Source organism: Camelina sativa, chromosome 12 (genome assembly GCF_000633955.1).
Source record: "Camelina sativa cultivar DH55 chromosome 12, Cs, whole genome shotgun sequence".
Lineage (NCBI taxonomy): Eukaryota > Viridiplantae > Streptophyta > Magnoliopsida > Brassicales > Brassicaceae > Camelina > Camelina sativa.
Window position 1 is genome coordinate 3,753,802 of NC_025696.1, and position 13,568 is coordinate 3,767,369.

Sequence of the window (13,568 nt, forward strand, 5' to 3'; positions counted from 1 at the left end):
TATATATATACCAAAACATAAAATAAATAAAATGTTGTCATGCATGTGACTTGTGGGACTTAAACAACGATGGCTAGCTCAGACGGGTTGTCCTCTTTGTAGGCCTTTGGGGAGTCAAATTCACTGTTTCATTTTTATGTGATGCATACAATTAAAGAAGACGTCCAAGAAGTCGCTTTGATAGCAAGGCTCGTTCAACTTGAAGATATATAGTCTAACAAGTGCATCTACTGATCGAAGCAAAAGCTGAATGTGATGCAACTTGGCGTAATTGTATAGCTAGCTTTGAGAAGCTACATGCAAAGGTGTACTCACGTAGTCACGTATCAAGTTTAAGTAAGTGGCTGTTGACATATCAATAGTTCAATACGCTATCGGTATGCCACCGAAATTTAATTAAGTGGCTGCTGAAATTAAAATTTCCCATAGGCTTCTTTTGTTAATGATGTAGATTAGAGATTCTAATCAATTATCATTTTTAAAAATATATTTAGATATTATATAATTTGATATTTTTTTGATAAACAGTTTGCAATTCAATTTTTTTTTATATTTAGTATTTTAAATGTGGTTATCTAATTATGTATTGGATGGATGTTTATATTGATGAGATCGTGATTGCCTGATCTTCAATGTTTCGACGGATATATATGTTTCACCAAAAATACATTGCCTTATCCAAAAGAAAACTCTTTACGATTCACGTTACGGAATTATGAAAACAAATGCATCCAATGAGTAGATCCTTACAGCCCCAAAGCAACAGTTTGTATTACAGTATTAATTATAGCTAATGAACCATGTCATCAGGACTTTAAGATAACCTAAAAATATATCAAAACATAAAAAAAGAAATTAAAGAATGTTGCCATGCATATGGCTTGTGGGTTTAGGATGACGATGCCAACATGTACGGCATTCGTTATCTCGCCAGCGCTCTTTTGTACGGCCTAACTTTAATAGAATATGAAAAAACAACGAATTTTAATAACGTTTGACTAAATTATTAAATTAGGAATCCATTTTATCAAAGATTGGAATCCTACAAGATGACACATCATGCGCCTTTCTAATTGAGTAGCGGGGTAGTCTATGAGAATAAAACAAAATTTAAAACTAATGTCTATTCGTTTGTATATTTGACTTTAATTAAATCTCACGAACATAAAAATTTACTAGACGTTATACTGTATTAATCTTACCCACAGAAATCCAAAGTTCCATAATATATGTATAGTTGGTAAATTAGTTCACAGTCTAATTTATGGAAACAAACTTAAAATACCAGTAAATTGCTTTCAAAATAACGTATAGTTAAAATTGAAGATATATATATATATATGAATAAGTGACCAACTAGGTCATTAATGTATAATAGAAGTATAAAAATTATTGATAAAAAGGATGTGAGAGTTGACCCGGTTGTATCGTTTGATATGTCCAAAAGGTCAGGAGAAGCGCGCTGGCCTAATTAGCAATTTACAAAGTACATACGTCACTTTTGTTTTATTAATACTCTTTTCGTTTACAAAAGTTCAAAATTAATATTAATGTAATTCATTATTTTAATATTTTTAAAACTAAAATAATGCAACCACTACAAGAAAACATTGTTGATTCCAACCAAATCTCCGACCGATTTATTAGTCAGTAAATTTTTCGACCAATTTCTAACCGTTAATTGACGGATATAAAATTCAGTTGTAAATCAGTCGGTAATTTCCAACCTTTTTAAATGATTGGAAATCAGTCGGTAAATTCCGACGAACATTCCGACTGATATATCGTAAGTATTTACCGACAGTTTTCCGACCAATTTTCTAACTGCTTTTAATTTTTGGTCGAGAATTGGTCAGTAATTTCCGCCCTTTCAAAACGATTGGAAATCGGTCGGTAATTTCCGATAAAATCTCCAACAAATATATCTGTCGGTTTTTACCAACCGTTTTCCGACCAAAATTATTCTAACAACCATAATTAAAGGCCACCCTCATCCACTCTATCTCTTCGTTCTTCATCTTCTCTGACCAAAATCTCTTTTTTTCTAACCAAAATCTTTCAAAGCAGATGAATCAATTGATGGTACTGAAGAGGAGGAAGACAAGTCTCGCACATCCAAGTCAGCTTAGGTTATTTTTTCTTCCATCATAGATTTCATAAGAACACCAATTTAATTATGGTTTTCAGTTTCATTTATTTTGATGCTCTACTCATGGAATCCAAATTAGAAACATTGATTTTAAAATCAAAATTAGGGTTTCAAAATGAATTAGATTTGTTTTTCCAAATCTATGGTTTAGTTTTTTTTTGTTTATAGAATCAAGAATTAGATTCTTGGGTCATGTACTCTCTTTTGTGATTTCAAGTGTTCTTTCTCTCTTATGCAGATTTGGTCATGAAGTCAAAACATGGAGAATTCAAGATAGTGACCATTTGTGAAACTCCATTGAAGAAAAAGGAAAAGAGTAAAGTAGATCCAAGAAGAAGATGAAGATGAAACTCAAGAGTAGATTAATGTTTTAATTTAACTAAGTGTATTATTTTAATTTCTTTTGTTGAGATTTCAAAACTATTTTTCTGGTTTTAATTGACAATTTGACTTATATATTTAGTCTTTCTAATTTTAATTTGATATAAAAATTCTAAATATCAATTATTAGCATCCATACGTTTTAATACTTTTGGTTGGAAAATATTTCGGTTGGAAAATCGTCGGTAATTTTGTTCTGACCACTTTTAAATCGTCAGAAAACTGTCAGAAATAACTGGCAGATTTCCGACCGTTTATTACCAACGAATTTCTAACTACCTTTTCGGTTGGAAATTTCTGACGGATTTCCAACCGAATAAATTTCCGACCAGCGATTTCCGACTGATTTACTGTCGTCGGTTAATGGTTAGAAATGCTTGTTTCCAACCATTTTTCAACTGATTTAACCGTCGGAAACTGCTATGTTTTCTTGTAGTGAACACAACTAAAAAAGTGGAGAGAACATTAACCATATCACCCATACCATTTACTACGTTGTAAGTTTGTAACATATAAAATAAAACGAATTTTGATAACGTTTACATGATCATCTGTAAGACGCTAACATGTCGTATCGTCGTCGCAAATAATCTCCATCGGTTATGGATAACAACACTTACAAGAAACGTTGCAGCGCGTATACAGTATAACTATGTCAATTCGGAAGTATCTCTTGTAAAGGTTGAACTGTATACACATTTAAAAAAAAAAAAACAAAAAAGAGTTTTTGAAGTCAATCTCTGATTTTCAGAGTTTGCTTAAGCGTTACTAAAACTTTGAAAGATCAATACTGTTTTGTTCAATAAGTAAGTATACTTATAGATTGATCTGTCAGGTTTTAATTGGTCTAATCTAGTTATTATACTCCAATTCTCTATTTTCTTCTTTCTTATGTACATATAGCTAATAGTCATATACTTAATTAGCAAGCTTTTGGCATATGTGGATACATGATTCTTCCTTTAATTAATTACATATTTGACAGCAGAAAATTAATAGGAATTAAATATTTGACGCGTCTAAACTTGTGGGCAATGACACAGCAGAACAAGAATCCCCATCGGTAAATTTTTGTTGATAACTTGAAACTTGAAACTCTTGTTAATATTCCCGAATAAATCAAATTAGTAGTTTAATCAAGATACTAATCACACCACGTCATGTGCCCTTTCAACTGAATATTGGGATAGTCCAGAGAGTTTTTTTTCAACTTTATTGATTAATTGTAAATTGTTATACGTTGTCACTGCCACCAATTGCCTTACAATTACACAAGCTATATTAAATTCTTAATTTACTATGTCAAATAATTCGGTTTCTCATTTAGTCGACACACAAATTACCTGTATTCTTTAATTCTAATTGGCGGCAACGATTCATTTTTAAATTATTTATTTTGGCAGGTAATCAAATATATATGATTAACAAAAAGATTCAATAACTTTTTTAAATGGTTATATATAATATAGAGTACAGATCAACCGCCTCTGAATTGAATTATTCTTCCTTAATGCCTAAAGATACAAGTCATCGGAATGAATATATATATTTAACCATGTGAAATACAAAACTATGCATTTATATATTCCTCAATAAGATTCACAAAAGGCTATAAAACTGGGGGTATATGCAATAAGCAAAGTCGTGTATCAAACTCTTTCATTTGTTTTATCATCTCTCCTCTTACATAACAAATCCAAAAAAAAAAGAAAAAACCAAAACACAAAAAAAAAAAAGATAAGAAAAATGGGATTTTGTTCGTGTATATCCTCAGGAGGATCAACTGATCGTAATCAGATTTATGAGATAACTGATTATGGACAAGAGAATGCAGTTTTATACTCTGACCACCATGATGTTCCTCAAGACTTTGGCTCTGTCTCTTCTTTAGCTGGAGGAAAGGGCTTGAACCAAGATGCTGCCATTCTCCACCTGGTACTCAAACTTTCTAATTCTTACAAGATATATAAAATCATTTTCGTCGTATTTATTAATAAATATATATATATATGTTTGCCACAACAAGTAGTTTGTTTTTGATGAAATGAAATGATAAATTTGTAGGGATATGGAACAGAAGAAGGAGCGTTATGTGGAGTGTTTGATGGGCATGGAGAGAAAGGTGAATTCGTAAGCAAGAACGTAAGGAACCAGTTGCCATCTATACTCTTAGGTCATATGAATAATCATTCAGTGACTAGAGACTGGAAACTCATTTGCGAAACTACGTGTTTGGAGATGGACAAAAGAATTCTTAAAGTTAAAAAGATTCATGATTGCTCTTCTTCTGGAACTACTGCTGTTCTCGCCGTTAAACATGTAAGTTAATCATATCTTTATAGTTTCTACGTACGGCTTCATATATATCATCATGCGATGTAAAATATAATTCATTTTTTTCGAAATTTTGTATTAATAAGAACAAAATATATTTGAACAGGGAAATCAAGTGATGGTGGCAAATCTTGGAGACTCAAGGGCTGTGATGATTGGAACAAGTGAGAATGAAGAAACCAAGGTGGTTCAGTTGACCAATGACTTGAAGCCAAGTGTGCCAAGTAAGTTATGGATAAAAAAAAAAGTGATGTTGTAAACAATGATACGTACCGGTTTCATTATTGTTAAACATTTTTGGGGTAATTGATTTTGCAGGCGAAGCGGATAGGATAAGGAAACGAAACGGAAGGGTGTTGGCTTTGGAGTCGGAACCTCACATTCTAAGAGTTTGGCTTCCAACTGAAAACCGGCCAGGCTTAGCCATGTCGCGGGCTTTTGGTGATTTCCTCCTTAAAAGCTACGGTGTCATTGCGACTCCACAAGTCTCTACGCATCAAATCACACCCCGCGACCAATTTCTACTCCTTGCTTCAGACGGGGTACGTAAATCTAAACCTAAACTAAAATCGTGGCAAACAAGTTTATATGAGTGACTATGTATGTTTTATTTTGGTTAAAAACAGAACCAAAGTCCATGTTCTGTTGTGGCCCAACCATTTAAGGCTTTTGTTAATTAATATCAAGTTAAACCCAAACAATAGGCCAGATTGAAAGTAAAGCCCAAGTTTAAAATAATAGTATATTATTAATTGGATGATCCAAGACTAATGAATTTTCTCTAATTTCTTCATGTGTAATAGGTGTGGGATGTACTTAGTAACGAAGAGGTAGCTACGGTGGTGATGAAGTCGGGAAATGAGGCAGGAGCGGCCAACGCGGTGGCAGAGGCGGCTACTAATGCGTGGATCCAGAAATATCCAACGGCTAAGATTGATGATATCTCAGTCGTTTGCCTCTCTATCAACAAAAAGCATTGTCCTCAGCCACAACTATGAATTAATAAAACCCAACTTGGTGAAAGAGAAAGCAAAGAATAATTAATGACACGACAGCTCACTCAATACTTTTATGTTTCGTAAGAGTGATCGTGACTGTGTGTATATATATAAATCTATGTATACCGTTGTAAGTAAAGTCGTGTGATTATTAGGAAAAAAAAAAGAAAGAAGAAAAAAAAAGATATTAATTAGGAATGGTGTGTCGTCGTCGTGTCGTGGGATAAAAGCAACAGAGACTGGAGACATTTTGGACACACGTCGCGGGAATCTAATGTGTAGTTTTATTGGACTGGCTCAGTTCAAGTTGATTCTGTCCTGTAATAGCAGCTCTATGCATTTGATAACAACATATACCAAAATGATATTGATTTTGTCCAATATCTTCTTCTTTGTCAAAACACTCTTTGCTAACAAATTATCTAACGACTCAATAATAGTATGACAAATCAAGTTCGTAGAAGAAAACTATAATAAGAGGCAGAAAGAAACAAAAGTCATATTGCCGAAGTATCCAAAACAAAGTATTCATTTTCTTTTGTTTTAAGGAACCTTTGCTAACAGATAAGACTTGAAACGAAAAGATTCCATATCTTATTGCCACACAAAATTTGGCATTTTTATCTCTGACATAATATATCCAAATTTTTTATTAAAACTAAGCCATATTTTGAAAAAAAATCTGAACATCATTAATAACTCGTTCATCTTGATATTGTTTTGAGGTTATTTATACACGTTTGACATGATTACCTATTTTTCTCCTTTTATTATACACGTTTGACATGATCACCTATTTTTCTCCTTTTACATGATTTCATTTCTATTCAAATAGTCTCCTCTTTTACTCATGAAATTTGTGAATAACAATGAAACAATTCAAAAATATGCCAATAATTGAATTATTACATGTCCTATTTTTTATATATATAACAAGATAATAAATAAATAAAATTATAAATAATTCACGAGCCAATGTTAGAAAAGGAAGAGTTCAGCACGCAATAGAAAATTTTCAAAATAAGGGTAAATGTGCAAATATAGCAATTTATAAAACTAAATTAATAAATATCCAAAAATAAATTAAGCTTGCGTGTTTTATTATATATACCAAACCAACCAACGTATTGTGTTCTCCAATCAGATACAAGATTCAACCACTCTTTAACTGAAAAAAAAAAAAAAAAAGAAGATTCCTATCAACATCACTCTCGTCATTCACCGGCTGATATCCAAAAACACCGGACCATAACCATGACACGTCTCTCCGTCGGCGTTCCTCTTCTCCTTCTCTTCCTTGCGCTGATCGCCGTCTCCGCCGCAAGAAACAGACCTGACGATATTATCAAACTCCCCTCGCAAGCTTCTCGGTTCTTCCGTCCTGCTCAAGACAACGACGATGATTCTAACGCCGGTACTAGGTGGGCTGTTTTAGTCGCCGGATCGAGCGGATATGATAATTACAGACATCAAGTACGTACTGTCTCTCGGATTCCTCTGTTTTCTTTTTTAGTAACCCTTGTTCTGTATTTTTGCAAGTAGTTTAGTTTAAGTTTGGCAGCTGATGAACTTAAGAGTTTTACAAACTTTTTTTCAGGCTGATGTATGCCATGCTTATCAACTTCTGAGGAAAGGTGGGTTGAAAGATGAGAATATTGTGGTATTCATGTATGATGATATTGCATACCATCACGCGAATCCAAGGCCTGGAACCCTTATCAACAGCCCTCATGGCAAAGATGTTTATCAAGGAGTTCCCAAGGTCTTTTTTCATTTCTTACTATCTTTTCGAGTTTTTAGTTATGTTGTTGTTGCTGTGAGTTTGTTTACTTGATTGGTTGTTGTGATTTTTCTCGTACGGCAGGATTACACTGGAGATGATGTTAATGTTGATAATTTATTTGCTGTCATCCTTGGAGACAAAACTGCTGTCAAAGGTGGAAGTGGCAAAGTTGTGGATAGTGGTCCAAATGATCATATCTTTATATTCTACACTGACCATGGTGGTCCTGGAATTTTAGGTGAGTTTATTAGTAAAACCCAGAGACTGGATGGGATATGGTTTAGACCACTGTTATTGATGCTTCTTTGTCTTTTATTTGCAGGCATGCCGACTTATCCTTACTTATATGCAAATGATCTCAACGATGTTCTGAAGAAGAAACATGCTTTAGGAACCTATAAAAGCTTGGTAAATCGCCACGGTTCCTCTGATATACTTTTGTTTTTCGTGTGACTTGTGAGTAATAATACTAATAGGCAAAACCTGTAGGTGTTTTATCTTGAAGCTTGTGAATCTGGAAGTATCTTTGAAGGGCTTCTTCCAGAGGGTTTGAACATCTATGCCACAACTGCATCAAACGCTGAAGAAAGCAGTTGGGGTACTTATTGCCCTGGAGATGAACCTAGTCCTCCACCCGAGTATGACACTTGTTTAGGTGACTTGTACAGTGTTGCTTGGATGGAAGATAGGTAAGCTAAAGAATCCCAACACACTAACTATAGTAGCAGTGTTCTATTTCTCATGTTTTATGAATCTCTACTGATTCTGATTTGTTTAAAATGCAACAGTGGTGTGCACAATTTACAAACTGAGACTCTGCAGCAGCAATATGAACTTGTAAGCTTCTATGGAAAGCCTGTTATGATGTAGATTAAGATTTCTCAGCTGTAAATTAGATTCTTAGCAAATAAGTGTGTCTCTGTGTGTTTCAGGTGAAAAGGAGGACTGCACCTACTGAGTACTCTTATGGTTCTCATGTCATGCAATATGGCGATGTAGGACTTAACAAGGATCTGCTAGACCTTTATATGGGAACAAACCCTGCCAATGAAAATTTCACCTTTGTGGACACGAATTCACTGAAGCCGCCTTCAAGAGTTACAAATCAGCGTGATGCAGATCTTGTCCATTTTTGGGAAAAGGTTATTTTTCCACTCTTGTTTGTATCTTTTGGATACTCAGTGGTTTCTTGGATTACTAATAAGTTCTTTTGCATGTTATTGTTTTCATGAAGTACCGAAAAGCACCAGAAGGTTCAGCTAGAAAAACAGAAGCTCAGAAGCAACTACTTGAAGTCATGTCTCACAGACTTCATGTTGACAATAGCGTGATGCTCGTTGGAAAAATCTTGTTTGGTATTTCGGATGGTCCTATAGTGCTAAACAAAGTACGTTCTGCTGGGAAACCGCTAGTTGATGACTGGAGCTGCCTCAAAAATATGGTAAATAAATACGTTACTTGCCCCTTAAAAGACTTTGTTATGTCAAACTTATCATCAGCCCTTATGGTTAGTATTGAAAAACGTATTGGTATAGTCATGGGATCACATCGATCATTATGTTCCATGGAAAAAATCTCATAGAGGTTGGTTGTGGATCCCAGCACTCTATAATTAGCCACTTGCGTGGCTAGATTATCTATAGAAATCACTTCATAAATCTGGGCCATACTGATTGTGACGCAGGACTCTGTTTACTCTTATCGTATGTTTATGAAAGACTGATCAAATTACAAACCTTCTCTGTGTTGTTTAGGTGAGAGCTTTTGAGAGGCACTGTGGATCGCTGTCTCAGTACGGTATGAAGCACATGAGGTCTTTTGCAAACATCTGCAACGCAGGGATCCAAATGGAGCAAATGGAGGAGGCAGCTTCACAGGCTTGTACCACAATCCCACCTGGTCCTTGGAGCTCGCTTCGCCGCGGATTCAGTGCATAAAACCATACACCCTCTTCGCATTTGTTTATACCACCAATCGTCATAGACAAAATATTCTTATGTCGATTAGTATACTGGTTCAATCCATTATCCTCTCTGTAAATGTCACTATCATTTCCCTCTTCAGTGTATAATTATTTCAAATTATCCATGTACCTTGTACAAATGCTTGTAGAACTAAAGTTAATGTATAGATTATTATACTATAGAAGGTTTGCTTATTATAATGTTCTTGCAAATTCTCAAACTTATGGATGATTTACTAACAGCCGAGGAAAAGAGAAAAAGAGAAATTTATTAGAACTTGAGTAATGATCATCTCATGGTTTTTACATACACAAGTGTGCAGTGAATCAGAAAATAGACAATAGACTTTACTTGGTGGTGACGCTGAAGCTTGCACGGAAGTTCGAAATCATTACGGGGCACTCGCCCTTCTCATCATACTCTGTGAATTCCTCACCACTCGACAAATCAATCTCATCATATTTGGTCCCAGATTCCTGGTAAGGCCAAAAGAATTAGGTTCATGAGAGCTTATCAAAGACTACTGGAAACAAAGCTTGGAGTTCTTTGTCCAGACAATTGTTGTAGGGAATGAGAAAACTAAGTGAGAGAGTTACAACTTACAGCTTCAGCTTTCCAATATCCACCAAAACCGAAATCCACAGGTTCATAGCCACGACAGTCAAACACCATAAGAGGGACATGTTCTCCAGCCTCAGAATCTTCCAGAGTTAAAGGTCGACCTTTGCCCGGAATCATTGTCACATTCCCTTCCCTTCCACAGAACTTACACTAGAATAACTCATGGAGACAAAACCATCAAATTCTCAGTATTAAAAACATTGTGCAACAGAATAAGATAAGAAAGAAACGTTTCTTATGAGCAGAGAAACAGATCAAGTGATGCCAGAGATCATCCAAAACCACAAGTTGTATTAGACCGTTTGATATGCTACGATACAGGTCTAATCCCTAAAACCATGAGATGTTGCTACCAAACAACAGCCAATATTTGCTTTCTGGAATCTTGACATTAACTTCTATTCGAAAGCACAAAGAATGATCTCAAACATACTAAGAAGAGATCAAGAAAGAGGCGAGGCAGGATCGAAATTACCTTCTGAACAAGATGGCAAGTACCCCTCCCTCCCGGAGGAGTAAATGTCTCATTCAAAGTCACACATGTCTCTTTAGGAGTCACCTCTCCACATCTTTCACATTTCAACTAATATACAAGAAAAAGAAAAAAACATTATGTTAATATACAAAAGATGACTTGCTTTCGCACACACAATAAAGCAAAGACCAAGCAGGAGCAGTATTCATCCTTTCATATACCAAGTGTTAACATGCTCATCCTATTTTTGATCTTAAACACTTAAAAGAAACAAAAGCCCTAAGAATTATTTCCTTGAAAGACTCAATTCCATAGGAATCTGTGATTCAAAATGCGAAATCAAAACCCTAAGAAGCTCGACTAGTTCAATCCAATCATAGACCCAAACTAAAACGAGAGAAATCGAAGCAATAAAAAAGTAGTGGGAAGAGGTAAAGGGAACCTTGAAGAGGTAAGGGAAGTTGGGATCGTCGCAGCCACCGGAAGGCTGGAGATTAGTGAGACTGTCGAGATCAGCCGTGATTTTAAGCACATAGTTCACCATTCTTATTTCTTCTCTTCCTCCTTAATTCTTTTGCTTTCTTTTTGTGTTTGTTTCGTCGTCGTCGCTTTGTTCAGGGAAAGTAGAAAAATTATTGAAGACGACGGCCTTCTTCTTTTTCTTATTTATCAAAATGGCCCCTCAAAGAAAAAAAAAGTTCGATACCAAATCACACATTTGAAGAAAGCCCAATTCAAGTTTTTTTTATAAATTCTAAAGCAAAAGAGCCCAATACCTTTTTAGATCTAATTGTTTTATGCCCTATACAAGTTTTTTTCTATTTGGGGTCATTTGATATTTTATAGGTCTTTTTAGTAAATCACTTAAATCTTTGTTTTTCACATTGAAATCACAACAAAAATAAATAAAACAAAATAATAATGTCTAAAAAAGAAATGCATCAAAATCAAATATTGTAATGTATAAAGCAAAATCATAGCACTAAACACAACATTACTAAAAAAAAATGAACACCATCAGCAAACTGCAAACCTAGTAAGTGACAATCAAGAGAATTCAAACCATGATTAGTCAAGATTTATTCGTATGTCCAACCAAGATAGGAAAAAAAAAAAATCCAAAATACCAATGGAGAAAATCAGAAAATTCGATTAGATAAACTTCTTTTACGATATATAAAAAACACACGTTAAACATCCCCTATGGAATATATGTATAGGCTATACAGAAAAGCTTTCTCCAATGCTACGCTTTGTTCATTATTGTTGACACAAAGTGACACGAAAACAAGAAAGAAATGCAAAAAAAATGTAAAACTCGTGTGTGTGCGTGCGTGTAGTGGGAACGCACCAACACGCAACCTCTTGGAGGAATCGTCAACAACCAAACACGTTGAACAAAAAGTCAATCTAGTGTCTTGCCATTTGGCTTGATGTCGGTTTCGCTACACTGAGGGAAAGCCACACGTACATCTAAGTTAGCTTCATCCTCAATCAATCCCGAACTCATATATTCTTGTCAAGTCCGTCATTTCTTCCGCATTATTGTCGTCATTATCCCTTTTTTTTGTTTTTCTAATCATGTATTTTATCATTAACCCGTGACAAGTACTATCTTCTTCATTCTCCAACACATAATATAAAGTTCGAAAACAAAATTATTATAAAAAAATAGTAATCTTGGTCCCACTATGATTAACCGTTAAACTATCACTTTCGCAATTCACTTCTTGTAGTTACTTTGACAAATTTTCATAATAATAAACTAGTTTTTTTTATTCTTCTTATGTTTGCATGTGACGCAAGATAGATATTTAAAAATATATGATACGTGAAGCCACTCGAAATATAAGCTACGTTGAAAATTAATTGTGAACCTTTTGACTTGTTAATATGGTTTATTGTTTATAGTGAAACCTTTGGCCCTTTAATTTATTTTCTACTGTCAACAAACAACAAGTTGATGCTTTATATGTTTTTCGTTTAGCAAATTAATTAAAGTGAAGAATTTTCTTTGTCTCGTAAAGGTTCTCTATACATATATATCTCAGATTATCCAAATTTCGCAAGATTTATTTTAAATATAGAAAAGTTACAGAAGAATCGCAATTAATGAAATAAAACCATCTCTATCTAATTAAAATATTACAATTTCATTTTAGCGTTAACATTGTTTACTGCGATGATGTAACTTAAAATCTGCATGAATTTGGGTTAACTTAATTAAAACGACATTATTGAAAGTTGCATGTCGTTTTGCAATCATAAAAATACATACATGTGGCAACACGAAAACGAGCTCATCAAACGTTGGAAAGATTGGAGGAACTCTTGAAGTCATTGAGGTTTGCGTTTGGGAGACGTGCGGATTAGAATTTGAATCCGGAGAAGGGGTTAAGATCTTCAAAATAAATGTGTACGTGAAGATCAATAAGTAAACATGCATATTCAATAAACTCTACGTGTTTCTGTGGACACAACTGTTTTTTACTAAATTATTCAAAGTTCCTTGGCGATTATATAAGTGTAATAGTCGATATGAACCATATGTATAAATATTTTAAGCATATTTGATGCTCTTATATGTAAGCATAAAATCGCATCTCAATAAGACGTGAAAAAGGTCAGAAATCACATGACCATAGACATTAATCTCAAAATTAGCTTAACCAGAATGATGAAGTTGAGGAGATGCTTTATTTTTTATTTTTATTTTAAATTACATTAAATCGTTATGGATTTTAGGAAAATGGCAAGATACATCAAGATCAATCTATCCTTGTCTAAGAGACCACCTAGCTTAATTAGGAACCCTAAAGGAAACAAAATGCAAAGGAAAAAAGACAAAAAAAATCCGTGCTTC

The 13,568-nt window shown here is 34.2% G+C and overlaps 3 protein-coding genes across 3 annotated transcripts; 2 read left to right on the forward strand and 1 right to left on the reverse strand.

Annotated features, from left to right (window-relative positions):
• Nucleotides 4,137–6,243, forward strand: LOC104729969 (probable protein phosphatase 2C 61). The gene is made up of 5 exons (XM_010449013.2): nucleotides 4,137–4,465; nucleotides 4,595–4,849; nucleotides 4,971–5,088; nucleotides 5,183–5,406; nucleotides 5,668–6,243. The coding sequence occupies exons 1-5, from the start codon at nucleotides 4,277–4,279 to the stop codon at nucleotides 5,860–5,862; spliced, it is 981 nt and encodes a 326-aa protein (XP_010447315.1). The 5' UTR covers nucleotides 4,137–4,276; the 3' UTR covers nucleotides 5,863–6,243.
• LOC104729970 (vacuolar-processing enzyme gamma-isozyme) lies at nucleotides 6,984–9,806 on the forward strand. Its single transcript, XM_010449014.1, has 9 exons — nucleotides 6,984–7,335; nucleotides 7,460–7,624; nucleotides 7,727–7,883; nucleotides 7,968–8,053; nucleotides 8,135–8,334; nucleotides 8,434–8,482; nucleotides 8,578–8,787; nucleotides 8,880–9,086; nucleotides 9,400–9,806. The coding sequence occupies exons 1-9, from the start codon at nucleotides 7,117–7,119 to the stop codon at nucleotides 9,580–9,582; spliced, it is 1,476 nt and encodes a 491-aa protein (XP_010447316.1). The 5' UTR covers nucleotides 6,984–7,116; the 3' UTR covers nucleotides 9,583–9,806.
• Nucleotides 9,860–11,331, reverse strand: LOC109124547 (UPF0587 protein C1orf123 homolog). Its single transcript, XM_010449015.2, has 4 exons — nucleotides 11,148–11,331; nucleotides 10,706–10,813; nucleotides 10,213–10,380; nucleotides 9,860–10,085 (listed from the first exon to the last, which is right to left on the reverse strand). The coding sequence occupies exons 1-4, from the start codon at nucleotides 11,247–11,249 to the stop codon at nucleotides 9,957–9,959; spliced, it is 507 nt and encodes a 168-aa protein (XP_010447317.1). The 5' UTR covers nucleotides 11,250–11,331; the 3' UTR covers nucleotides 9,860–9,956.